Genomic DNA, 27,483 nt, shown 5'->3' with positions numbered 1-27,483 from the left:
TGATAGAACATCGTGGCGTCTGAGGAGATGTTGTGGAGTTGAAATTGTGCTTCCGCCTGCCTGAGCCACGTTCTCGGTCAGTGGGTCCAAAAGGGGGAAGCTTGATGGAGACAGCATTAACCTCTGATGAATCCATGGTGTTTTGAGTCCAGGAAAACGTCTGGGCTCATCGGGGTCACCACTGTAGCGGTATGAGCAGTGGAAGAAACCCAGCCACCACGTTGAGGGTCGTTAACGACTATATTTATTCAAATTCAGCGCGCGCCCCTATAAGGGCAGCATGAGCTCAGTCACCTGGTGCATTGTGACATCATAATCGCTGCCTAGGGTGCGCGCTGGAAGGGATGCTGGAGTTAGAGAGATACCTCTGACAACACCATTTCCCCATGGCTGCCCCACCATGTGGCAATACAAGTGGGTCGGTTCGCCATGAGGATGTGCGCTGCCACACAACCACCCCCCCCCCCCAACCCCAGAACGGGCTATGCGTCCTGTCGGCCAAAGATGTAACTTCTTTGTTGCACCCTCTAAAGCAATCAGTTAAGTTTTAACCTTTCGACTTTACGACATCATTTTATCTATGATGTGTGTCATGTAGACTAAAACTTCACTTGAAGCAAGTGCTAAATAAAAAGTAGATTTCCTTTTGAATTTAGGAAGTTCCCCTTCACAAGGCACATCTGTTTGTATGCATTTGCACAGTCAGATCAATGTATGTTATGATGGATATGTGTTTTTTGTCTTTCAATCAGCTACGATGTTGATGACAACAAAATCAGCTATTCTAATAAGTAGATATAATCTGTTCAGTTTGTAACCCTCTTAAGCTCTATCTTATAAGCTATGAACAATGGGGGAATTTCCTTTGTTATTATGAAATCTGTTTCATTGGTTTGTGGTTGTAATGTAAGAGAATTACTTTGTGCATGTTGTCAAATGGTAACTGAATTGCAAGACAACAATCCACAGAGACTAGAAATGTGAGATAAACCCCCAAAATGGGAAAACTCAGAAGCCCAGGTAGAATCTGTGGAAAATTGTTATGTAATATTAAAACATGTTTTTTAAATGCAGTACAGGAACAGACCCTTTGGCCCAGTACATTTGCACTGAACAAAATGCCCAAATTAAAATGGTCTCATCTATCTCCACACAGGTTCTGTCACTCTATTCCCTGCATGTTCATGTGTCTCTCCAAATGCCTCTTAGATGTTGCTATTGTATCTAGTTCTACCACATCCCTGAGTTAGCAGTGTGTTTTATGCACTCAATACAATTAAGAAATTGATTTGCAAATTTCCTTGAAACTTTCCTTCTTGGCCTAATCTATGCCCACTTCTCTGATATTTCCACCCTGGGAAAAAGACTCTGACTGTACCATATCTATGCCTCTCATAACTTTGTGGACTGTACTTCTATCAAGGCGTCCATCAAACTCTGATACTCAAGAAAAAAACAATGCAAATTGTTTCTCCACCTCTCCATTTTAGGCAACACCCTGGTGAGCTACTATGTCACCTTCTCCAAAGCCTCCACATCCTTCCTGATCTTGTGGTCAAATAAGGGCCGACCAAAGTTTTATAAAACTCCAACTTTGTTCTAAATGCCCCGACCCAAAAAGGCGATTATGCTGTTGGAGTACTTTAACAGCCTAACCATTTGTTGCCAATTTAAGAGAACCATGGACTTGTTCTGCAAAATATATCAGTTTCCAATGGCTCTTCCATTTAGTGTACACTTTCCTCTTGTATTTGGCCAACCAAAATGCAACACCTCACTCTTGTCTGATTTTAAATCCATCTGCTATTTCTTCCCCAAGTTTCCAAATGTTCAAACTCTTGTTGTATCCTTTTGACAACCTTTTACATGATCTGCACTTTTATCATTCTTCTTGTTATAGTCAAACTTGTTATCAGACCACATACACTTTCACCCAAAACATCAATATGTATTATAAACACCTGAGTTCACACCAGAACATAAATGGTCACAGACAGAAAAATCACACCTCTTTGAATGAATCTCAGTCTTCTATAACAAGCCAGTTTTGGATCCAATACAGTAACTCACTATGCATTCCATGTGACTTGCTCTTCTAAGGAACATTTTCAAATGCTTTAGCAAAGTCCATGTTTGACTTTACCAAATTTTTTGCCCTTCCACAATCATCTTTGTCACTTCCTTAAAAAAATACTAATTTTAAAAACATTTTTCATCTTTAAAAAAAATTTAGGGGTTATCAGTTCATTTCAGCCCACTAGTCCATTCTGCCCAATTTACACCCAATTTACCCAATTAACCAAAGCCCCAGTACATTTCTAATGTACTGGAGCTCCCAGGGGAAAACCACGCAGACGTCTGGAGAGCACACAGACTCCTTGCAGACAGCATGGGATTTGAACCCCAGTCCCAATCTTTGGTGCTGTAAAGGCGTTGCACTAACCGCTATGCCAACTGTGCCGGCCTGATTTCACTTTCATAGTCATGCTGGCAATCCCTAATGAGTTCTTAGTTTTCCAAATGCAAGTAAATGTTGTTTCTAATAATCTTAATAAATTTCCCTTCCACTTATGCAAAACACCTGGCCAAAAAATTTCTGGTTGGTTCTTGTCATTCTTAAACAATGGAATTCTTAGACATTCTTTAGTCTCTAACTCTGTTTCTTTTTCCACAGATGTTGCTTTGCCTGGTGAGGATGCAACAATAAGTTATGATTCACCAAGCTTGATAATTTTTTGAAATGAATACTTTTATTTAGACAGTCACCGGGAAGCACAAACCTTTTTAAGGCATACTTCAGTAAATTCCCATCGACAAATAGATTTTAAGGAAATGGCATGCATTGTGCACAAGGGTGAGGTGGAGGCAGTAACTTGGTTTCCTGCTACTTTAATTGTAGTTCAGTTAATTTGGAGGATTAAAAGGAACTTTACTTGCAATACATAAAAAGTAATGAAATAGAGGAGGGAAAAGATGATGTGAAGACTGCATGTAAAGTTAGAAATCAAAGGGTTGTATGTTTTTTTTTAAATAGTTCTTGTGTATCTATTTCAATATAAAGAGTATTGTAGGAAAGGCAAACGAGCTTATTGGTTGGATTGGCACTTGGACTTGTGGCTATTAGTGAAACTTGGTTGCAGGAGGGGCAGGGTTGGCAGCTTAATGCTCTGGGGTTCTGTTTCAAATGCGATAGAGTAGGAGGGATGAAAAGGGGAGGAGTGGCATTGGTTGTCAGGGAAAATATCACAACTTGCTTCTGAATGCATAGTTGTAGATTTGAACAGCAAAGAGCTCTTTGGCCCAGCTCCTGTATGCTGAGCATCATCCCATTTTCTTTCATTGATTGCATCTCCACCAGTGCTCATTCAAATTCCATTTGAGATAACTGTTAAATGTTGTTACCGTTCTTGCTTACGCCACCTTCTCTGGCAGCTCGTTCCAAATACCGACTAATCCTGTGTGAAAAAGCATACCCCTCAGATCCCCTTTAAACCACTTTCTACTCACCTTAAACTGATGTGATAATGCTAATAAGTTTATTGTCATGCATATAAGAACAATGTATATATGGATCTAAATCCTTACTTGCTGCAGTCAAACAAGATACTTTTTATGAAAACAATCGCATGCATTAAATTATCTCTAGTCCTAAGTAATGCACAAAACTCAGCAGGTCACGAAGTAAAAAGTAATCAGCATTTCCAGCCTGAGCCCTTCATTGGGAGTGTTTTTCCACATTCCTGACAAAGGATTCAGGCTCGAAATATGGATTCTCTTTTGCTTCCTCTGCATGACCAGTTTCTCTAGCACTTGTGTGTACTGCATTCAACACTAGCATCTGCAGATTTTTGTGTTTAATTCCTCCAGTCCTTAATGGGCTTCAGTATTAAATACCTCTACCATGGGAAACATGCTAGCTACACCACTGATGTGTCTAATTATCATATCACCTCACAGCCACCTTTACTCAAGGAAAAAGTGTGAAACTATGCATGATATTTTTCCAAACTCTGACTTAATCCTTTGTGAAATTATTATAGATATCTTTTATTCTTCTTTTCCCTACAAAGTCTTCTTCTTCTTTGGCTTGGCTTCGTGGACGAAGATTTATGGAGGGGGTAAATGTCCACGTCAGCTGCAGGCTCGTTTGTGGCTGACAAGTCCAATGCGGGACAGGCAGACACGGTTGCAGCGGTTGCAGGGGAAAATTGGTTGGTTGGGTGTTGGGTTTTTCCTCCTTTGCCTTTTGTCAGTGAGGTGGGCTCTGCGGTCTTCTTCAAAGGAGGTAGCTGCCCGCCGAACTGTGAGGCGCCAAGATGCACGGTTTGAGGCGATATCAGCCCACTGGCGGTGGTCAATGTGGCAGGCACCAAGAGATTTCTTTAGGCAGTCCTTGTACCTTTTCTTTGGTGCACCTCTGTCACGGTGGCCAGTGGAGAGCTCGCCATATAACACGATCTTGGGAAGGCGATGGTCCTCCATTCTGGAGACGTGACCCACCCAGCGCAGCTGGATCTTCAGCAGCGTGGACTCGATGCTGTCGACCTCTGCCATCTCGAGTACTTCGATGTTAGGGATGAAAGCGCTCCAATGAATGTTGAGGATGGAGCGGAGACAACGCTGGTGGAAGTGTTCTAGGAGCCGTAGGTAATGCCGGTAGAGGACCCATGATTCAGAGCCAAACAGGAGTGTGGGTATGACAATGGCTCTGTATACGCTTATCTTTGTGAGGTTTTTCAGTTGGTTGTTTTTCCAGACTCTTTTGTGTAGTCTTCCAAAGGCGCTATTTGCCTTGGCGAGTCTGTTGTCTATCTCGTTGTCGATCCTTGCATCTGATGAAATGGTGCAGCCGAGATAGGTAAACTGGTTGACCGTTTTGAGTTTTGTGTGCCCGATGGAGATGTGGGGGGGCTGGTGGTCATAGTGGGGAGCTGGCTGATGGAGGACCTCAGTTTTCTTCAGGCTGACTTCCAGGCCAAACTTTTTGGCAGTTTCCGCAAAACAGGACGTCAAGCGCTGAAGAGCTGGCTCTGAATGGGCAACTAAAGCGGCATCGTCTGAAAAGAGTAGTTCACGGACAAGTTTTTCTTGTGCCTTGGTGTGAGCTTGCAGGTGCCTCAGATTGAAGAGACTGCCATCCTTGCGGTACCAGATGTAAACAGCGTCTTCATTGTTGAGGTCTTTCATGGCTTGGTTCAGAATCATGCTGAAGAAGATTGAAAAGAGGGTTGGTGCGAGAACACACCCTTGCTTCACGCCATTGTTAATGGAGAAGGGTTCAGAGAGCTCATTGCTGTATCTGACCCGACCTTGTTCCTCAACATGGTTATCCTACAAAGTCTAAATAACCCAATACTCTCATTAACTCTACTTTCTTTGCAGTTAAAATCATTGTGACATTTGGATTCAGGTATACCTTGCTGTCCGAAAGTAGCGTGTTCCTGTTCATAAGCCGAAATGGCGCAAGGTGAAGAAGCAATTACCATTAATAAATATAGGATTTGTTTTGAGTGTTCCCAGACCCAAAAAATAACCTATCAAATCATACCGGATTCATCGAACAGATGCACAGAATAAATCGAGGTAAAGTTCAGATGTTCGCAGACACAATTCAAAGCTATGGCAGTTTGATGCTGGAAGTAGTTCCCGGGGGAGGAGCTTGGCAGCACCACTCTCACTGCTTGGGTTGTGCGCTGCCTCTGTAATGGCTCGCTGCAAAACATACACTGAACAGTATTTTCGCTTTTCGTCTTTTTTCGTCAAAGCAAAAATCCTCTTTGGATTTCTTTCATTTAGCAAAAACAGGTTCTAATGTAGGTCTTTCATAAAAGCAAAGTGGTGCAAAGTGAACTTTCGGTAAGTGGGGATACCTGTACTGTACTTCTGTTATGAAATCCTTGTTAGATTGCTGCAGTTTCCTGTATCACATTGAATTGATGCTCTTCAGAACCATCATCTCCGATAGTGCTTTCCAGTATGCACATTCTGCTTTGTCAATATAGTCTTTATCTCAAGCCTATTGGCTCCCTTTCTGCTCTTATTCTCCTCTTCTCTCCACACCCATCCCCACCATCCCACTGCCCATCTGTTTTTCTGAGTAGCTATGTTGAAAGGCAGCTCGTCAAAATTTATTGTTAGATTTCTTTTTCCCATTTGCAGTTTCTTTCCTAATTTCTTATCTGTGCACTTTCTACTTCTTGTATTTCTCTCCCCTTTATCCTTCCTGGTTAGTATTCATTTTGTCGTTTACCTAGAATGTTTTGGAATGCTTTCCTGTGCAAATGAATGCTCTTAACACTTTAAGCCTGGCAGCTCAAATATTCCTGCAGTCAACTTTCCAGTGTAACAGTTTTTAAAATGAGCCTGAATCACCCAGCTTTACAATGGAGGATGGGGCGGGGAGGAAGGAAGGAAGATTTTGAATAGTCTTGGCCAACTTACTCAGCAAATCAAGAACATTAAGACATTTTTTTTTCTTGACTCCCTATGAAAGGGTGAAAATATAGTGAACTAAAGTTAATGTCATCAACCTTGCTGATAGAAGTCTGTGATGAATGAACTGTAATGTAAGTCGTAGTCTGTGCAGAGATGACTAATTTGTAGAGCATTTAGTTCTGAGATGTTAGTTATGCAATCAAATGCAGGATTCTTTGTTATATGTTAATAATGTATATAAGATGCATATAAAATAAGTTATTGATCTAATTTGATAATACAAAATAGTCTTTAAATAGGACCTTCTCAAAAAGCAATTATTCAGCTTGCAAATCTTAATCTAATATTTCCCATAAGTGGTGGAATTGCACGTATTTCAACTTTCTATTCCAGGAAATCATTTGCATCTAAAGGCCACATTTCCTGAGTCAGAAGTGTGCTCAGTGTAATCAGACCTCTGCCAAATGAACACTTCATAATAGAAAAATTTATGAGCCTGAGTTTTGGGAAGTTCCAACCATAAAGGGATGTAATCCTCCTCCATTGCATTATTGACTGAATGCTTGGGGGAATAGGCCATTTCACTTTTGAATGTTTGTTTGCAATGGTGGCTTTAATTTACTTATCACAATTCACTGTCCTTTCTTCAGCACAATGTTGTGAGTACCAGTCAGGCGCAACATTTTTGCATCTGTTCCAAATCTCTGTAATCTCCTGTGAAAGAGAATTGGCTGAAGATGTTCTCACCTTCAGTTGATCCAAAGGAACTGCAAAAAAAAATCTCAAGAGCTGGATTTTAAAATATTTTTATGTGCCTTGGATCCTTGTTGTACATATGATAATTAATATTTTGTGCTACATTTTCTATCTGCTTGACTATTCTATTTAAATCAAGACTGTAGTTTGGTTGGGGATAATCTGAAGGATGTGACCTTTAAATCTTGAAAATTGAAGTGAAGAATGTCATAATAGCAGTAGTAATTGAAATAGACCATGAACTGGTTGTCAGCAAATGCATTAATTTTTTAAAATTATTATATTCCAAAGGGAACTAGTAATCATATTAAATGATAACTAAACATACAGCTGTAAATGAGTTTCGGGTCATTGTGTTTTCTGGCACTAATTTCAGTTTGAAACCAGTCTTTTGATCATTTTAATTGTACCCAAGTGGATATACCCAAGAAGTTTATAGATTTATCTGCAACTCCTTCCAGATACAGGCTGCATTCTGTCTGGAAATGTTACCCAGCAGATGATCCCTCTTAAATGTATCCATTCTCACCTATGCCCTTTAGTTCTAGAATTATTTACAGAGAAAAAGACTGAACATTTATTTATCTATGCCCCTCATAATTATATAAACCTCAAGGTCACCTCTCAGCCTCCTACAGAGTGACACATCAAGTATTTGGTGTATGTGTGGCGGACCCGTCCACATGACAAAGTGGGCCGAATCGCCAAAAGTACTGAGGGGCATAATGTGGCCCTGGGTCCCCATTTGTGTGAAGGAGAAGCCCGCGCTTACCGTCCTTAGCCAGTTAGGGGGGAAGGGAACCTGTCCCTTGTCGGACATTGGGCCAGGTCTCAGTGACTCAGCAACGTCCTGATGTTGGCCCAGGGATCAATGCATGGGTTTCAGAAGTGGGAGGATTTCCTTAAAAAGTTAGCGCAGTTGTTTTGGAATAAACAGACCTGCTTGTTTCACTGACTCACTGCATGTAATTTAATGCTTGTGTTTGACCAGTTCTGCACTTTGAGTTTTTCAAGTGTTACGGACCAAGCCAAGTGCAACAAACACCAATAGGCAATGGTTTTAATTTAAAAAAAACTAATTTTATTTCTCACTCTTAAATTATAGCCTTAATTTTTAAACTATCCTTAACACTAAATCGATCCCCAACTATGTGCAGGTGTCTAGAGTCTTCTTTTCTTCTTCTTTGGCTTGGTTTCGCGGACGAAGATTTATGGAGGGGGTAAATATCCACGTCAGCCGTAGGCTCGATTGTGGCTGACAAGTCCGATGCGGGACAGGCAGACACGGTTGCAGCGGTTGCATGGGAAAATTGGTTGGTTGGGGTTGGATGTTGGGTTTTTCCTCCTTTGTCTTTTGTCAGTGAGGTGGGCTCTGCGGTCTTCTTTTTTTTTAAAAATTTTTTATTTTTCACACCATAAATCACAATAGCCATGCTATACACTTTTTCTTTTCCACACATTTACAGTGACTTTTTCTCCCTGCCCCCTCCCTCCTCCCAAGCCACCCCCCCACCCCCCCCTCTCATCCATTTTAGGTATACAATCTAGGTTGCATTAATTCAGTTAGACAATGTTGTCATTCAACAAAAATACACCAGAAATTCTACTGAGTCCATTCTTTTCTTTTCTTCTCCTTCCATCAACTTAGGTAATGTTTGTTCCCGGTAGGTTTTCGCTATTGTATTTAATGTAAGGCTCCCATACTTGTTCGAATATTTCAATATTATTTCTTAAACTATATGTTATTTTTTCTAATGGAATACATTTATTCATTTCTATATACCATTGTTGTATTTTCAAATTATCTTCCAATTTCCAGGTTGACATAATACATTTTTTTGCTACGGCTAGGGCTATCTTGACAAATCTTTTTTGTGCATCTTCCAAGTCAATTCCAAATTCTTTATTTTTTATGTTACTTAGGAGAAAGATCTCTGGATTCTTTGGTATATTGTTTTCTGTTATTTTATTTAATATCTGATTGAGATCATCCCAAAATTTTTCTACTCTCTCACATGTCCAGATTGCATGAATTGTTGTTCCCCTTTCTTTTTTACATCGAAAACATCTATCAGATACTGTTGGGTCCCATTTATTTAACTTTTGCGGTGTAATGTATAGTCTGTGTAACCAATTATATTGTATCATACGCAGCCTCGTATTTATTGTATTTCTCATCGTTCCAGAGCATAACTTCTCCCATGTTTCCTTTTTTATCTTTATATTTAAATCTTGTTCCCATTTTTGTTTAGTTTTACCATTTGTTTCCTCATTCTCCTTTTCTTGCAGTTTAATATACATATTTTTTATAAATCTTTTGATTAACATTGTATCTGTAATCACATATTCAAGGTTACTTCCCTCTGGTAAACTCAAGTTGCTTCCTAATTTATCTTTCAAGTAGGATCTCAGTTGGTAATATGCCAGCGCTGTATCTCCAGTTATATTGTACTTATCTCTCATTTGTTCAAAGGATAAGAATCTACTTCCTGAAAAACAATTTTCTATTCTTTTAATCCCTTTTTTTTTCCCATTTTCTAAAGGCAAGGTTGTCTATTGTAAAAGGGAGTAGCTTATTTTGCGTCAATATTAGTTTTGGTATTTGGTAATTTATTTTATTTCTTTCTACATGAATCTTCTTCCATATATTGAGGAGATGGTGTAATACTGGAGAAGTTCTATGTTGTACCAATTTTTCGTCCCATTTATATAATATGTGTTCAGGTATCTTTTCCCCTATTTTATCTAATTCTAGTCTCGTCCAGTCTGGTTTTTCCCTTGTTTGATAAAAATCTGATAGGTACCTTAATTGTGCGGCTCTATAATAATTTTTGAAGTTTGGCAATTGTAAGCCTCCTTGTTTATACCATTCTGTTAATTTATCTAGTGCTATCCTCGGTTTCCCCCCTCTCCATAAAAATCTCCTTATTATTTTCTTTAACTCTTTGAAGAATTTTTCTGTCAGTTGTATTGGCAATGCCTGAAATAAGTATAGTATCCTTGGAAAAATGTTCATTTTAATACAGTTTATCCTTCCTATCAGTGTTAGTGGTAGCTCTTTCCAATGCTCTAAATCGTCCTGTAATTTTTTCATTAGTGGATTGTAATTGAGTTTATATAATTGGCCTAGATTTTTGTTTATTTGCACATCTAGGTATCTTATTGCCTGCGTTTGCCATCTGAATGGGGATTCCTCCTTAAATTTTGAGAAATCCGCGTTATTCATAGGCATTGCTTCACTTTTATTTACGTTTATCTTGTATCCCGACACTTCTCCATATTCCTTCAATTTCTTATATAGTTCTTTTATTGATAGTTCTGGTTCTGTTAAGTACACTATCACATCATCCGCAAACAGACTGATTTTATATTCCCTGTCTTTTATTTTTATTCCTTTTATATTATTATCTCTTCTTATCGATTCTGCTAGTGGTTCTATAGCTAGCGCAAACAATAATGGTGATAGTGGGCATCCCTGCCGCGTTGACCTGCTTAAGTTAAATTGCTTTGATACATGTCCATTTACTGTCACTTTCGCTAACGGTCCCTCATATAATGCTTTAATCCAATTAATAAACTTCTCCGGTAAACTGAATTTTTGCAATACTTTGAACAAGTAATTCCATTCTACTCTGTCGAAGGCCTTCTCTGCGTCTAAAGCAACTGCTACTGCCGGTGCTTTATTTCCTTCTACTGCATGAATTAAGTTAATAAATTTACAAATATTGTCTGTTGTGCGTCTTTTTTTGATAAATCCAGTTTGGTCTAAATTTACCATTTTCGGTACCTGTTCTGCTAATCTGTTTGCTAATAGTTTAGCTATTATCTTATAATCTGTGTTTAGCAGAGATATTGGTCTATATGACGCTGGTGAGAGTGGATCTTTCCCTTGTTTTAGTATCACTGTAATTATTGCTGTTTTACATGAATCTGGTAAGTTTTGTGTCTCATCAATCTGGTTGATTACATCCAGGAGGGGCGGTATTATTAGGTCTTTAAATGTTTTGTAGAATTCTATTGGGAGTCCATCCTCTCCTGGTGTCTTATTATTTGGTAAATTTTTTATTATCTCTTGTATTTCTACTGTTCCAAATGGTTCTGTTAATTTATTTTGTTCCTCTATTTGTAGTTTTGGTAGTTCAATTTTAGTCAAAAATTCATCTATTTTCCCTTCTTTCCCTTCGTTTTCGGTTCGGTATAATTGTTCATAGAATTCTCTGAAGTTTTCCTTAATTTCTTTTGGATTATATGTAATTTGTTTGTCTTTTTTCCTTGTTGCCAATACCATTTTCTTAGTTTGCTCTGTCTTAAGCTGCCATGCTAAGATTTTGTGTGTTTTTTCACCTAGTTCATAATATTTCTGTTTTGTCTTCATTATATTCTTCTCCACCTTATATGTTTGTAATGTTTCATATTTTATTTTTTTATCCGCCAATTCTCTTCTTTTGGTTGTATCTTCCTTTATTGCTAATTTTTTTTCTATGTTTATTATTTCCCTTTCCAACTGCTCTGTTTCCTGATTATAGTCCTTCTTCATCTTGGTTGCGTAACTTATTATTTGCCCTCTAATGAATGCTTTCATTGCGTCCCATAGTATAAACTTATCTTCCACTGATTCCGTATTTACTTCAAAGTACATTTTTAATTGTTTTTCAATAAATTCTCTAAAATCCTGTCTTTTAAGTAGCATGGGGTTTAATCTCCATCTATACATTCTTGGAGGGATGTCCTCTAGCTCTATTGCCAATAACACGGGTGAGTGGTCCGATAATAGTCTAGCTTTATATTCCGTTTTCCTAACTCTCCCTTGAATGTGGGCTGATAACAGGAATAGGTCTATCCTTGAGTATGTTTTATGTCTAGTCGAGTAGTATGAGTATTCCTTTTCTTTTGGGTTTTGTTTCCTCCATATGTCCACAAGTTTCATTTCTTGCATTGATTTAATTATAAATTTGGTTACTTTGTTCTTCCTGTTAATTTTTTTCCCCGTTTTATCCATATTTGGATCCAAATTCAGATTGAAATCCCCTCCTATTAGTATGTTCCCTTGCGTATTAGCTACCTTCAAAAAGATATCTTGCATAAACTTTTGATCTTCTTCGTTAGGTGAATATATATTAAGTAGATTCCAAAGCTCTGAATATATCTGACATTTTATCATAACATATCTCCCTGCTGGATCTATTATTTCCTCTTCTATTTTAAATGGCACATTTTTGCTAATTAATATAGCCACTCCTCTTGCTTTTGAATTATACGATGCTGCTGTTACATGTCCTACCCAATCTCTCTTTAATTTCTTGTGCTCCAATTCAGTTAAGTGTGTTTCTTGGACAAATGCTATATCTATTTTTTCCTTTTTCAGTAAATTTAGTAGCTTCTTCCTTTTAATTTGGTTATGTATTCCATTAATATTTAGAGTCATATAGTTCAGCGTAGCCATTTTATATTTTGTTTATCTTCTCTTTCCGTTTTTCCATCATTACCTTTCCTCCTTTTCCATTTCTGTTTTCTTATTTTCAACTCTTTACCAGACAACATTCCTACAACATCCAACATTTTCCTTATTCTCCTATTTCTATCTTCTTTATCCCCAATCTCCCCTTCCCCTCCTGAGTTGCCCTTTATCCCTTGTCGGACAACCACATCTCCCCTCTCCATTTGGATTTGCGAATCCACTCGCAAGCGTCAACTGATTTTGCAGTGACCGCTCTTTTCCCCCACCCAGCCCCCCCCAGAAAAGATTTCGCTTTTTATATGTCACAAAGGTCACTCTTTTAATTCCTTCCTTATTCTCTCTATTCCATTACCTTCCCTTATTAATTCTTGTCTATACTCTCTATGTTTTCCTCTAATTACAGATACTTTCACATATGCCCATTGTCTCTATTCACTCTTATACCTCTTTACCCGATACATATCAATCGTGGTCATTTTTACCCTCCTTACCCGTCTTCATCCCTCAGTCTATTTTTGTCTTTACCCACATACATATCAATCGTGATCATTTTTGCTCTCATTACCCGTCTTCATCCCTCAGTCTATTTTTGTAATTGTTCTGCAAATTTTCGTGCTTCTTCTGGATCCGAGAATAGTCTGTTTTGTTGTCCTGGAATAAATATTTTCAATACCGCAGGATGCTTCAGTGTAAATTTATATCCTTTCTTCCATAAAATCGCTTTTGCTGTATTGAACTCTTTTCTCTTCTTTAGGAGTTCAAAGCTTATATCTGGATAAATGAAGATTTTTTGCCCTTTATACTCCAGTGGTTTGTTGCCCTCTCTTACTTTTTCCATTGTCTTCTCCAGTACCTTTTCTCTTATAGTATATCTTAGGAATTTTACTACAATAGATCTTGGTTTTTGTTGTGGTTGTGGTTTAGGGGCCAATGCTCTATGTGCCTTTTCTATTTCCATTTCTTGCTGTAGTTCTGGACATCCTAGGGCCTTAGGGATCCATTCTTTTATAAACTCCCTCATATTCTTGCCTTCTTCATCTTCCTTAAGGCCCACTATCTTTATGTTATTTCTTCTGTTATAATTTTCCATTATATCTATTTTTTGGGCTAGTAATTCTTGTGTCTCTTTAGTTTTTTTATTAGATTCCTCCAATTTCTTTTTTAAGTCTTCTACCTCCATTTCTGCTGCTATTGCCCGTTCTTCCATCTTGTCCATTTTTTTCCCCATTTCTGTTAAGGTCATATCCATTTTATTTATTTTCTTTTCTGTGTTGTTTATTCTTCTTCTTAAATCCTTGAATTCCTGTGTTTGCCATTCTTTAAATGACTCCATGTATCCTCTAACAAGAGCAAGTATATCCTTTACCTTGCCTTTCCCTTTATCTATTTCACTGTATTCTTCCTCTTCTTCTTCCTCTAGGTTGACCATCTGTTGTTTCTTTGCTGCCCTTTCCTCCTCTTCTTTCTTGTTTCCATTGTCTTCTGTGGTCTCTTCTTGCTGCAGGTGTTCTGCAGCTGTCGTTGCCGGCTGTGGAGATCGACTCCCCAGCTGGTCCCCCCTCCCGTCGGTGTGTTTTTTTTCATGCGCGGTTGCACACTTTTACTCGGCTCTGTGAGCCATTGTTGTAGTTCTTTTTCTACCGACCTGAGGTAGTGGGGTCTTCTCTCCACAGCGGGCCTCTTCGGACAGGTAAGGCCTTCACCTTTTTCCTCCGTTGTCTTCTCTTCCTCTCTTCTTTCCGTTGATTTTGATTTTTCTCCTTTTGTCTCCATCTTCTTTCCACCTTTATACTCACTTTTCTTTAACTTGTATTTCTGTGCCTTTGTATTTTCTCTTGTTTTTCCCGACTTTTCTGGAGAGGGCTGGAGTTCACCGTCCGGCCACTACTCCATCACGTGACTCCTCGGCTCTGCGGTCTTCTTCAAAGGAGGTTGCTGCCCGCCGAACTGTGAGGCGCCAAGATGCACGGTTTGAGGCGATATCAGCCCACTGGCGGTGGTCTATGTGGCAGGCACCAAGAAATTTCTTTAGGCAGTCCTTGTACCTCTTCTTTGGTGCTCCTCTGTCACGGTGGCCAGTGGAGAGCTCGCCGTATAACACGATCTTGGGAAGGCAATGGTCCTCCATTCTGGAGACGTGACCCACCCAGCGCAGCTGGATCTTCAGCAGCGTGGACTCTATGCTGTCGGCCTCTGCCATCTCGAGTACTTCGATGTTAGGGATGAAGTCGCTCCAATGAATGTTGAGGATGGAGCAGAGACAACGCTGGTGGAAGCGTTCTAGGAGCCGTAGGTGATGCTGGTAGAGGACCCATGATTCGGAGCCGAACAGGAGTGTGGGTATGACAACGGCTCTGTATACGCTTATCTTTGTGAGGTTTTTCAGTTGGTTGTTTTTCCAGACTCTTTTGTGTAGTCTTCCAAAGGCGCTATTTGCCTTGGCGAGTCTATTGTCTATCTCGTTGTCAATCCTTGGATCTGATGAAATGGTGCAGCCGAGATAGGTAAACTGGTTGACCGTTTTGAGTTTTGTGTGCCCGATGGAGATGTGGGGGTGCTGGTAGTCATGGTGGGGAGCTGGCTGATGGAGGACCTCAGCATATACCCAACCATTTCAGTCCAGGCCAGAAAGTTACTTCAAAGTTCAGTCTTTTAAATTCAGTGTTGAAGCATAGGCCTTTGAAATTTGACTCCCAGAATTAACATTGAACTGATGGGAAGACTGCTACAGACTCCCAAATTCTCATTGCATTGCCTTTGAAGAAATATCCATCCACACAAGCTTTGGGCAAACACTCCTGGTCCTTTTATAGGGGAGACTTGAACTGGGCAGCCTCCACGAAGCTTCCAAGACCCTAGCACCAGTCTCTCCAAGTACCTTCACTATTAGTCGCATTTAAAATGAAGCAGTCACTCCAAGTGATCTTCACTATTAGTCACAATCAAAATGAGGCGCTTTGCTTCCCATAAAGACCCTCCTAGCACAGGTCAATCCACTGAAAAGGCCCTGTCATGCAAAGAACATGCTTTGCTCTGAATTCCACATAAATGGCTGCCACAAGAGCTGCTTCCTCTTCAGCCGTCAGCATGGTTCACAATATATTTTGCAAATATATCGAATTCTGGAACAGTCCATGACGAGCCTTCTCTCAATTCTTCCAATATATTGAATTATTGCTGGGCTGTTACTTGTGTTCTGCTTGTGTGAAATGCTAACTGTGCCCATTCAGTCCCTCCTCTATACTATCCCTTACAGTGATAATCCCATTTTACTAATAAATTGGAGGCATTTAAAAAAAAAAATTTGGAGATTTTTCCTTGACTGCCCTTACATGCAGAAAGTTTCAGACCCCATCTATTTCCAGGTGAAAAATCTTTGTATCATCTTTCTGTTTTTATTTTTGAACTTTAACATCTGTCCTATCACCTCTTCCCTTCCTACTATCAAAAGCGAAATCCCAAATACTTCTTCTGGATGAAACATTATTACGTCATTCAACTTGGTGGATCATATTTGCTGTTCGCTGTACAATTTCCACTGCAATAACAAGGTCAACCACACGTGTGTAACTGTTTTGTGGAATCCGACTGCAAGTGAAATTCCCAATCTTCCAGTCACCTTAATTTTAAATCTCTGCCCTGCTCTCCCTTTCTGAATTCTCTCCCCTTCAATGAAGAACGTTTCAGGTAAAGTTGTGGGACTTTTCAATTGGATTCAGCTTTGCAAACCATAATAATACAAATTGTATTGGCATTAATGATTTTCCAGAAGTCTTAATGTCAAATACAAGTTTCAGTGCATGACTATTCTCTTCACATTCCCTCTAGTGTCACAATTTTTTTAAAGCTGGAACATTTATAAAGCTAGGTAGAAAAGTGATGGGTTAAAAAAAAGTCCAAGATCAGATCTCTGAGGAACACCACTAATCACTGACCTCCAGGCAGTATACATTGCGTATAATACTACCCTCTGCTTTCTGCAGGCTAGATAATTCTGAATCCACACAGCCCATGCGTCATCACTTTCTGAATGAGTCTACCGGGGGAGGAGGGGTGGGTGGGTGGATGGATCTTGTCAAATGCCTTACTAAAATCCATATTCACCACATTCTATCACCCTACCTTCAATTTCTTTCAGTACTTCCTTAAAAAACTCATTAGGCTTGTGAGGCCTGACATACCCATCATAAAACCAAGCTGACTGCCTCTGAGAAGACGATACTTATCTAAATTCTGTCTCAAAGAAGTCTCTCCAATAGTTTGGCCACCACTGACGCAAGACTTGCTGGTCTACAATTCTCAAGATTCTCCCTATTACATTTTTTAAACAAGGGGACTACATTTTCCATTCTCCAATCTGTGGCCAGGAAGAGAATAAAGATGATCATCAATGCCCCAGCAATCCCTTCCCTCGTTCTTTCTTACTCATCATGAACTAACTGAAAAATGCTTAACTGAAACTAGCAAGCAGTCCATTAGACTAGTCTCAGCCTGTTTTTAGAATGCAGTGATGTTATTTTATAGACTTTGAACTATAAATCTTTGATAAGATGTGAAATGACATGTGTAAAATCCACTTAATGCAGAGCATAAGCAATAGCAAAAGTAGTAAGTATGGTTCTCTGAGTCTACTAAAAATTCTGACAGATCATGTCTTTCTTTAGTGATCTCTTTCATGCTTTGATTTCCTTTGTGGCCTACACTAAGCTATTCAGATTGATAGAATGGAGGATTATTGGATAGAAACTTGCTTCAGAAAGCTAAAACATTGACAAGTGAAGCAGGATTGGTTTGACAGGTGGAGCAGGATTTTGCTAAAAAGATTGTTGGATAAATCAGGAGAAGGTGTATGATGGTGGTTTAGAGAACTCAATGGGGTTTGTTGTAGAACATTGTCAATATGTTTGTTTTTGGTGGAGGGAATGAACAGATCTCGGGGTGTGGGGGGGGGGGGAGAGTCATATTTTGTTGGCCAGTAAGGTGGAAAAAGGTGTACTGGGTGGATTCTTTTGGCAAACCCTGGTATGTTCAACTCGTGCATTCTTACTAATCTGTCACAATCTTGGGGAGGATGGAAAAATTGTGCACGTTTGCTCTTTTTGAAAATAAACTTTAATTTTGATATTTCTCATCCAAATAGCTTTGAAATTCTCACATAAAGAATAGACACTTGAAAAAAAAATCGCCTTGGCTCTGTTTGCCCCAACAGCCACTACATTAAATTAAATGGTGACCCATTTTAATTTCCTGTCCCATTCCCTTGCGGAGACGTCTCTCTGTGGTCTCGTGCACTGCTGGACCCGCAAATTGGAGGAACAATACCGCATTTTCTGAATGGGCAGCCTCCAACCAGATGGCATTATTATCGACTTCTCTGGCTTTTGTTTAAAAACCACCCCTGCTCACTTCTTCTACTGTCACCTTCCCCCAGCTCTGCCTCTCTCCCTTTCCCCTGTCTCCTTTTGCACAGACATGATAAATTCTCATCTCCCCTTATTATAGCCTTTTATAGGTCTCCTTCACCCGGCATTGTCTGAATTCTGAGATTTCCTGCTTCTGGCTCATTCTGCTTATTCCTCGAAGAAGGACTCAGGCCCGAAACATCAGCCATATGCTGTATCATTGTCTTTTATGGACACTAAAAGCCTGGCCGAGTTTCTCCAGCATTTCAGTGTGATTTTATGACAATCCCAGTGTCTGCAGTGTAGCAGGGATGACATAATTGGTGAAATCATGCATATGAATTCAGATCACAAGGGATAGAGACAAAAAAAAGGAAAATTAAATTATCTGTTAATTTTGGTTGGGTATTGCAAACATCAAGCTTGCTCAAACCCACAAAAACAAAACCTGTTCACCAGCAACAATATTGTTTCAGGGCTTGTACAAATCCTCAGGTTATCTCTTAAGAAAGTTAATAAATCAAGTTGATTAATAAAATGAATGCTCAAATTTAATAAGCCACATTGTAGATACGAATAATTTTGAAGGATTTAACGCTGTACATTTCTACAATTCTATTTGGAACTAATTTAGGTGGAATCCACATTCTGTACGTGGGAACCGCAAGCAAGACGCAAGGTTAGCATTGGTTACCAGACTTTCTTAAATCTGCTTTGAATATTAAGGACTTTTAAGATTAAAAGAAATCAAAAGCAAGAGTAAGAAACATTTCACCATTGTGACTGCATATCATTTTTCATTAGGAGCTGAAATAATGTTTACTGTATTCTGCGTTTTCTGGAATACTTGTTACTCTATCACACTATCCACCCTTAGAAAGATGGTGTTCGCCATGAAGCCGACAACCTGCCTCCTTGACATTATTCCTACTCCCCTCCTGAGGGATGATTTTGATACAGCCGATCCTTTCTATTAAGTTACTTAGCCACCAGGACAATTCCAATTTGTTTCAAGTATGCTGTGGTCCTGCCCTTCCTGGAAAAAAATCCCCGTCACACCCAAAAATTACAGACCTATTTCTAAACTTCCATTCCTATCAAAGGTCTGGAAAAAAAAAGTTGTTCTTGGCCAATTGTTGCCCTATCTACATCAAAATTACATATCCGAAAAATTTCAGTCAGGTTATAAGGCCCACCATAGCACAGAGTTGGCCACTGACTCGGAGCTCCACCATTCCAATTCTCCTGGACCTTAGTGCAAAGGGTCGGTGTTGATGGCACCTGAACTGGTTTAAATTTTATTTTATTGATAGGACTTTATCAGTCAACATGGATAAATTTTCATCCTCCTCTGTTACCCTTTCCTGCAGGACCCACAAGGTCATTCTCTTCCCCTTGGCCATATTATCCAAGGACATGGCATCATCTTCCACTGCCACACTGATGATACTCAGCTCTATCTCCCCCCGAAGCCCTATGATCAAGCAAAGATAATCAGCCTCAATGTCTTTCTGGAGGATATAAAATGCTGGATGGCTCAAAACATCCTGCAGCTAAATGAAGGCAAATCTGAGATCATCCTAACGCAACCAAAAATGATCTCCAAATCCCTTGGTAACTTATTCAACCTCATTAAACCACATTTCATATCCCTTAGTATGATATTCGATTCCACCTTCAAGTTTGACAAACAAGTCAATGCAGTAGTAAAAGCTAGCTTTTTGTAGCTCTGCACTGTTTGCTGATATCAAATCATTCCTGTCACTGAAAGACCTTGAAAGTTATCCACACCCTCAATTTCTCCCATTTTGACAACCCTTACTCTATATATGGGAATTAGTCAGTTGTCATTATCCTGTCTGCAACTGGTGCAGAATGCAGCAACATGCTCCTGACAGGAGCTAAGAAGAGGGACCCTTCACTGGCTGCCAGTACGGCTCCGAATAGATTTTAAAGTTCTCCAGTTTGTAGACAAAGCCCTTAATGGACTATTCCCCCTCCCACATCGCCCTAATGTCCTACTGCAGTTCAAGACCCCTCAGATCGGTCAATTTAGGGCTTGGTTGTTACATGCTCAAATCGCAAACTCAGGGGAGATCGCGCCTTCGTTAATGTAGCCCCCAAACTGTGGAACTTTCCTCCCTCCATCAAATCAGCCCCTTCCTTTAACTCTTTCAAATCTAGTCTGAAGTTGTATTTTTATTCACAAGCATTTGAGGTGATTGTTGATTGACACCATGTTGTATGTACCAGGCCTGGCACAAAGGGGGGGCATCTGTGGCATTGCTCCCCCCCCAAACGAGGTGCTGTTCCCCCATCCCTGGCCATCAGACCCGCTCGCCCACTTCTCCTCGTGTCACTAGTGTCTAGGTTGATGCATGCTAGTGACTCTCCATCCACCCCCCGCCATATCATTAGTGTGCATTAAGTGTCATTAGCGCTCAATGATGCTGGATCCAATAAAAGGAGTGCCCCACATTGGAGGGGCAGTTGGTGTTAATGACAGGAAGGTCCTGGCTAGTGCCCCCCCCCAACAGGTAGGTCCCAGCTAGCATCCCTTCCCCCAGCTGAACAAGCCCCCAATGTATAATTCTAAACCTTTGTACCCGTTTTATACTGCACATTAAATATCTGCTTAATTTGGGATGTAACTTATGATCTGTACTGCACTTTGGACAACATGAGTTGTTTTAAATGTGCTGTAGAATTAAATATACTCATCTTTACAAATAGAGTATCAAATTATTTATTGTGCGCACGTCATAAGTCATGAAATGGGATGAACCTAATCATCAGAAAGCAAATCCCAAGAATAGCATTAAGGAGCTAGAGAACAATAGAGGCCAATGCAGGTGAACAGCAAATAGAAAAGTTTTCTTTTGAAAGAGCAATGCTGGCAAAAAGGAAAATGTTCCTAGTTATTCATGCCAATTGTTACAGCCCCAGGCATCACTGCAGATGTTCTTCCTGGACTGGCTCTTCAATCATTGTCATCAACTTCAACACCAACATTCCTTCCAGCAACATTCAGCACGAAAACTGCTTTCTTTCAGTTCTACAGTTCCATTTCAAGGTCTCTGACAATGGAGTAGCCGGGGTTTCCTTGATACATAACAAGTAATATTGACATAATTAAAACTTCTGTGCTCCCTCTAATAGGGCCTACCATATAGGGCCCATTTTACATGATTCCTTTCCACTCACTACGTCCTCATTTCCAAGCTCTCTTTCACATGCACTCACAGACCCGTTTTATGTTGGAACGCTACCTCAAGAAGGCAGCCAACATCACAAAGGACCTCCATCACCTCTTTTCACGTAGAAGGTAAGAAGCCTGAAAACAGACACCTCCAGGTTCAAGAAAAAATGATTTCCATCAATCTATCAGGCTCTTGAACCTCTCCTTGTGCGAAACATAGACTGCTCTGACACCACTAAAGGGTTGTCTGCACTGTTGCAAAGTCATTTTCTGCACGAGGCTGATTCAGAACATATCATGTTTTTGTTTAGTCTTTTTTAAAATTCAATTAACTATTGTAGTTGTTTTTGTATTTTTTTTAATATAAAGTACCTGTTTGACTGCAGCAAGTCCAGTGGAACCCCATTAAAATGCAATAGTTGGGGTCCAAAATTAGTGCATCACGAAAAATCAGGCTTTCACTGTGTACAATATATACACATGGATCAAGGCAGAACCCCTCCCCCACTTGGTAGCAGCACTCACCTACCCACCCCATTCATGGTAACACTCACCACAATCCCACATTCTTTCCCCCCCCTCCAAACCCGTTCAAGGCAACACTCACCCCCCCTCCCCCCATAACTTTGCAGCAAGATTCACCCACACCCCCATTCATGGAAGCATTTAGCAGTATTCACCCACCCACTCCCACAGTTCGGCAGCACTCCCCCACCTACCCCCCCCCCCCACCCCCGGGTTCAGCAGCACTCCGTCATCCCCCCACCCACCTCCATTCGCAGCAGGACCTGCTCCCCTTCATCCATGAGATGAATTCCCTCCCAAAATAAACATTACTGACCTTAATCATTTAGATCACACATGTCAAACTCTGGCCCGCGGGCCAAATTTGGCCCGCGATATAATTATATTTGGCCCGCAAGATCATTTCAAAAATGTATTAGAGGTGGCCCGCCCTGCAGCGAGAGCCGATGCTGTTTTTTGGTAATGTCACCCCCACCATCCTCCCCCTTCATTGCACATTCTTCCCCATTGTAACACGAGAAATTGTAACACGAGAAGTCTGTCGATGTAATTAGCCGGCAAGCCAGTTGGAAGGCTCCCCGCACAACCAGTCACTTCTCCCACCTGTCGAGCGGTGCGGCGGATTGGCGAGCGCCTGTGATTTCCTGTCGGCGCGACGGGCATGGCAGGCTGCGCACGGCCCCCGGGCAGCGTGAGCCCCGCGCGACTGGCACCGGACGGCCCTTCCACAGCGCGAGCGCAATTCTCTCGGTCGCCACGGCCTTCAGCGCTTGCACCCGCGCGGACCCCAGGGACGGCTGGTTTGGCCCTGCACGTGAAGAGAGAGATGGTGGCTGTCTGCAAAGGCTGATCGGCAGTGCGCTGAGCCTGAGTGGGTGGGTAAGCAGGGGTGGGCAGAGGGTGTAGGTGAGGAGTAATGGGCAGGGGAAGTTATGGTGGTGCGAGGGGCAGTTAGAGGGAGGGATGAGTAGAAGGAGGGGTGAATAGGGAAGAGGTAAAAGGAGAGGGGTGATTAGAGGGTGAGAGACGGGTAGAGGGAGGAACAGGTTGAGGGGAGAGGCAGTAGAGGGGCGTGTATAGGATGGGGTGGGTAGAGGCAGAGCGAGTGGAGTGAGGGGTGAGTAGAGGTTGGGTAAAGGACTGGTCAGGTAGAGGGATGGTGGGTTGAGGGTGAATAGAGGCCTAGAGCCTGAGGAGTGAGCAGGAAATGCTGAGTCCTGATGCAGGCCAAAATGGACACAGCCTGTGAATGCTGACTACATCTCCACAGGGACCAAATAGGTTTCCCTTGGGTCAAGCAAAGGGTGAACTTGAGCTACCTACTCCTGACCTGTAACATTATCCTCCTAAAGTTATATCCTAAAGTTTAACATTACATATGTTGGAAGAAGAGAAAACATGCAGATGCTGTTGAAAATTTTCAATAAATATTTAGTTCGGCCCTCGACTTAGTCCAAGTTTTTAATTTTGGCCCTCCGTGAATTTGAGTTTGACACCCCTGATTTAGATGCTCCACTTCTAAACATCCGCTGCGCCACAGAGTGGCCATCTCTGGTACTACATCTTTTAAAATGGGCTCACTTAACATCCTATCTCAAAAAATGGAACGTGGATGTTGAGCGGCACATAGCTTATATAAATCGTGGTCCACTGACTCATCACGTTATGTCTGAATTCGCGTTACATCAGGGTTCCACTGTAAGAATTTCAGTGGACACCAAACGCAGGTTTGTTTAATTCAAAAGAAAGGTGGGAACAAAATTTAAATACGGTAATCGATCAGGATTGGAAAAAATTTATGTAAAGAAGTTGTGTCTAATGCTATTAATGTAAGATATAGATTACTTCATTATAATTTTCTACATCAATTGTATATTACACCTCAGAAATTGAATAGATGGAGATCGAATTTATCGAATCAATGTTTTAGATGTGGAACAGAAATTGGAACTTTTTTTTTCATTCTACATGCTTTTGTTGAAGATTAATTTTTTTTGATGGGGATTCTGTTAGTAAATTTTTGCAATGAATTACTGGAGTGATTTTTCCGGTAAAATCCTGAATTATTGTTGTTAGGAAATTTTGAAAGTGTTACTCCTAAATTACTATTGTCAGATGCTCAATTAAAATTTGTGAAGTTAGCTTTAGTCATAACAAGGAGATGTATCGCTATAACATGGAAATCCAGTGTTTCATTAAATTAGATGGATGGCATGTTGAGATTCAAAGTTGTATTCCTTTTGAAAAAAAAATCACAATTTGAGGGGTAAATATTTTTTTATTCCTGCAAATTTGGAGCCAGTATGCTAGAACTATGAGGCTAAAATTATAATTTACTTAAAATTACATATATATATTTTTAAAATTCTCCTGTCAAGTGAAATTTTCCCTGAATGAATATAATTTTATGTTCTTTGGGTTCCTTGAGTGTCATTTGATGAAATCTGAATCGATTACTATCTATGTATTTTAGTTGTGGGATTAGATAGGTTTGGGGGGTGGGAGGGTTAGGAGGGGTTTTTAGCTACTAGCCATTAGTTTTAGCATTAGTTTTGTTTTTCAATATTTTTTCTGTACATCTTGTATATATTTGTTAATATTGTATTATAGTTATCTTGTTATGATTTTCTATATGTTGATTAAATAAAATATTCAAAAAAAAGTCAGTTTATGTGTACATTGTTCAGTGTATATGACAATAAACTCATTAAAATTATCATTGATAACTCGCAGGAAAATCTGTCATGCCATCTAGCATTTTTTTAAAAAGTGAAAATATTGAGGACAATATCCAGTACTACAGAAATTCTGCCAATCTGATTTGAAGCTGATTACACTGGACAACAATTTTTTTTTTGTGTTAAAGAAGGATTGTTTCCAGAAACACAATTGGAGATTATGATAGCCAACTTCAAGATAATTTCAGATTTGCTGTATCATGTAGGAAGTTGGAAAAACATTAAATTAACTTTTATTGAATTTAGCCTGTTTAATCGCATATTGATGTTGACAAATTACATTAAACTGTTTTGCCGCTGATTTTTGTATTTAGATTTAGACATACGGCTTGGTAAGAGGCAATTTTGGCCCATGAGTCCATGCTGCTTAATTTACACCCAATTAGCCTAGGTGTTGGGAAGAAACTGGAGCCCCTAGGGAAAACCCATGCAGACAAGGGGAGAATGTACAAACTCCTTACAAACAGTGCGGGATTCGAAGCCCGGTCCCGATCGCAGGCACTGAAAAGGTGTTGCACTAATGGCTATGCCAACCATGTACTCGGGATCTAATGCCTTTCGTATCAGTGTCCAACAATAGTTGGCCAGCATTGATGGATTCCAGTTGCCCTGATGCTGCTTTTCCCTGGTTGCAATATGCTGATGAAACCTTTCACCTTGTTCGTCACTGACTGCACCAAGAGCAGCAGGGAAGAAGGCCAAGTGCTAATGCAGAAAATCTATTTTCAACGATATGTTGAACTTCTTGATTTTGTAGGCTGGAGTTAGGCTTAAAATATGACAGGAAATCACAAAAATAGGTTGTATCTAAAACAGAGTATGTGATCGGAAAATTTTAAGGTGATTTTCGTGATCACCAGCCCAATATTCATAAAACGCATCCAAATATATTCAGGAAGAAAAATCGTCGTTGTCCAGTGTGATCAGCATTTTAGTAGCAAAGCACTTGCAAAACTCAACACCATCCAAGGCAAGGTCCAATTGTGTGCCATCTATCATTGAATTACATGTGATGTCTCAGTCATTTGACCAGGATATGCACTATTCAGTGTTTTCTGCAATGGTGATCAATTTTCTTGAATCACTGGAGTTTTTAATCAGAGTGTTGCTGGACTTGTTTGTGGGATAGATCTCCCAATTCAGGGTCAATTCCAGATGTCTGCAATAAGGAATTTGCAGGGGCAACTTGGCTAGTGTGCCTTTGTCATATTCCAACAGCATGTACATGGCATGATTTGCAAATTTACAGATGACACGAAGTGTCTGGTATTGTTGATAGTGAAAACAGTTCCTAAAGATTGCAGCAGGATTTTGATCTGTTGAGCAAAGTAATTGTTTATGTAATTTAATACAGAAATGTGAGGTGTGCATTTTGGAAAATCTAACTGAAGTAGAACTTATGCAGTAAATCCTGGGGATCTGAAGTGTGCTGTAGAAGAGAAGGATCTAGGAGTATAGATGCATAAACCTTGCAAATGGCATCACAGATAGATGGGGTAGTTAAAAAGGCTATCAACACATTGGTCTTCATCAGAGCCCTGATACAGTTTTACAAGATGTTTGTGAGGCCACATTTGGAGTATTGTGTTCAGTTTTAGTCATCATGGTCTTGGAATGATGTCATCAAGCTACAGAGAATGCAGAGATGTACGAGGATGTTGCCAGGACCTTTGGGCCTGAGCTATAGAGAGAAGTTGAGTAGGCTAAGGCTTTATTCCTTGGAACACAGGAGAGGGAGCAGTGATCTCATAGAGGTATACAAAATCATGAGGGGAATGTACTGGATAAACACAGAGTCTTGCTCAGAGTAGGTGGACAAAGGATAAAGGGGAAAGATTTAATGGACCTGAGGGGTAACCATTTTTTAAAACACAGGATGGTGAGTGTATGGCATGGGCTGCCAGAGGAGATGGCTGACACAAGGACTATTGCAACATTTAAGAAAGATTGGACTGTGCATGGATAGGGTAGGTTTAAAAAGATGCAGGCTAAAAGGAAGTAGGTGAGACTAGTGTAGGTGGGGGTTTATGATCGACATGGGTAAGTAGGGCCAAAGGGCCTGTTTCCATGTTTAGAATACGGACATAGGCATATATTCATAACAGTCTCTCTCCCCACCCCCCACCCCCCCAAACAAAATAAATGCTTTGTGAAAATAACATATAGGCAGTGCTTATACTAAACTTCAATAATACACAGTACACATGGACTAATAGTCTAAATTACAATTGCACTACAACCTAAGTGTGACATGCTAAGCAGCCAAGTCACTCTGGAAGATGTCTTTCCCTTTTTGATCTTCTTGGTGAGGTAGAATCCGCTGGGAGACTTGCCGGCTTCTCCGGACTCTGCCTTTTTGGGCAGTACCACCTCCTCGGTTGGTGGTAAGGACTACGAACTTTATCTTTGGCGAGCCCCATTCGGATGTTCCCATCAAACTGCTCTGCTGAGCCGGACATAGTGTCGGACTACTGTGCTGAGGAGTTGACATTGAGGGGGCATCATCTTCTGAAGATATTCCTGGAGCCTCGTCATTGAGATGAGCCCACAAAGGAAACTTGTTGGATCATCCACCTCTCTTAACTGGTCAGTGTGGCATTTCCATAGTTTAGTTCCCACCAGTATGGAAATAATAACAGGGACTCAGTTTTTTAAGAATCACGCCTCTTATCCACAGCTCCCTATTGTCACGGTAATCCCATACCAGTACAGGGTGTACTTGCTCTTCTACTTCCAAAGATAAGGTAGGTTTAGTTGGAGACATGGATTGTTCCATGCGAAGGCCGATTTTTGATTGCACAGTGGAAAGTCTTGTCCTTAAGTCACGCCCAAACATCAATTTTGCAGGTGTTTGGTAGTGGAGTGCAGTGTATTTCTCTATAAATGTGATATTAGAAAATCTGCATGTTTGTCATTCTGTGATATGTTTAAGGATTTCTTAGTTTTCATGGCCTTTTTTAAAGTTTGCAC

At 40.4% G+C, this 27,483-nt stretch overlaps 1 protein-coding gene across 5 annotated transcripts in view; it reads left to right on the top strand.

The window, feature by feature from the left end:
* chn2 (chimerin 2) overlaps positions 1-27,483 on the top strand; it is a 335,049-nt gene that overhangs the window by 123,519 nt on the left and 184,047 nt on the right. Inside the window, exons 1-2 of one of the 5 annotated variants that reach the window (XM_069914079.1) lie at positions 363-539; positions 18,686-18,730. The exons of 1 other annotated variant lie outside the window; for it this stretch is intronic. In XM_069914079.1, the coding sequence (XP_069770180.1) occupies positions 387-539; positions 18,686-18,730 (198 nt within the window). In that variant the 5' untranslated portion in view covers positions 363-386. Of the gene's footprint in view, positions 1-362; positions 540-18,685; positions 18,731-27,483 lie in introns of those variants that run through there. 3 more of the 5 variants (XM_069914080.1, XM_069914081.1, XM_069914082.1) reach the window with 3 other exon arrangements.

The sequence above is a fragment of the Narcine bancroftii genome, chromosome 1 (genome assembly GCF_036971445.1).
Source record: "Narcine bancroftii isolate sNarBan1 chromosome 1, sNarBan1.hap1, whole genome shotgun sequence".
NCBI lineage: Eukaryota > Metazoa > Chordata > Chondrichthyes > Torpediniformes > Narcinidae > Narcine > Narcine bancroftii.
Note: the sequence above shows the minus strand (reverse complement) of the source record. Positions and strands in the feature narration are given on the sequence as shown.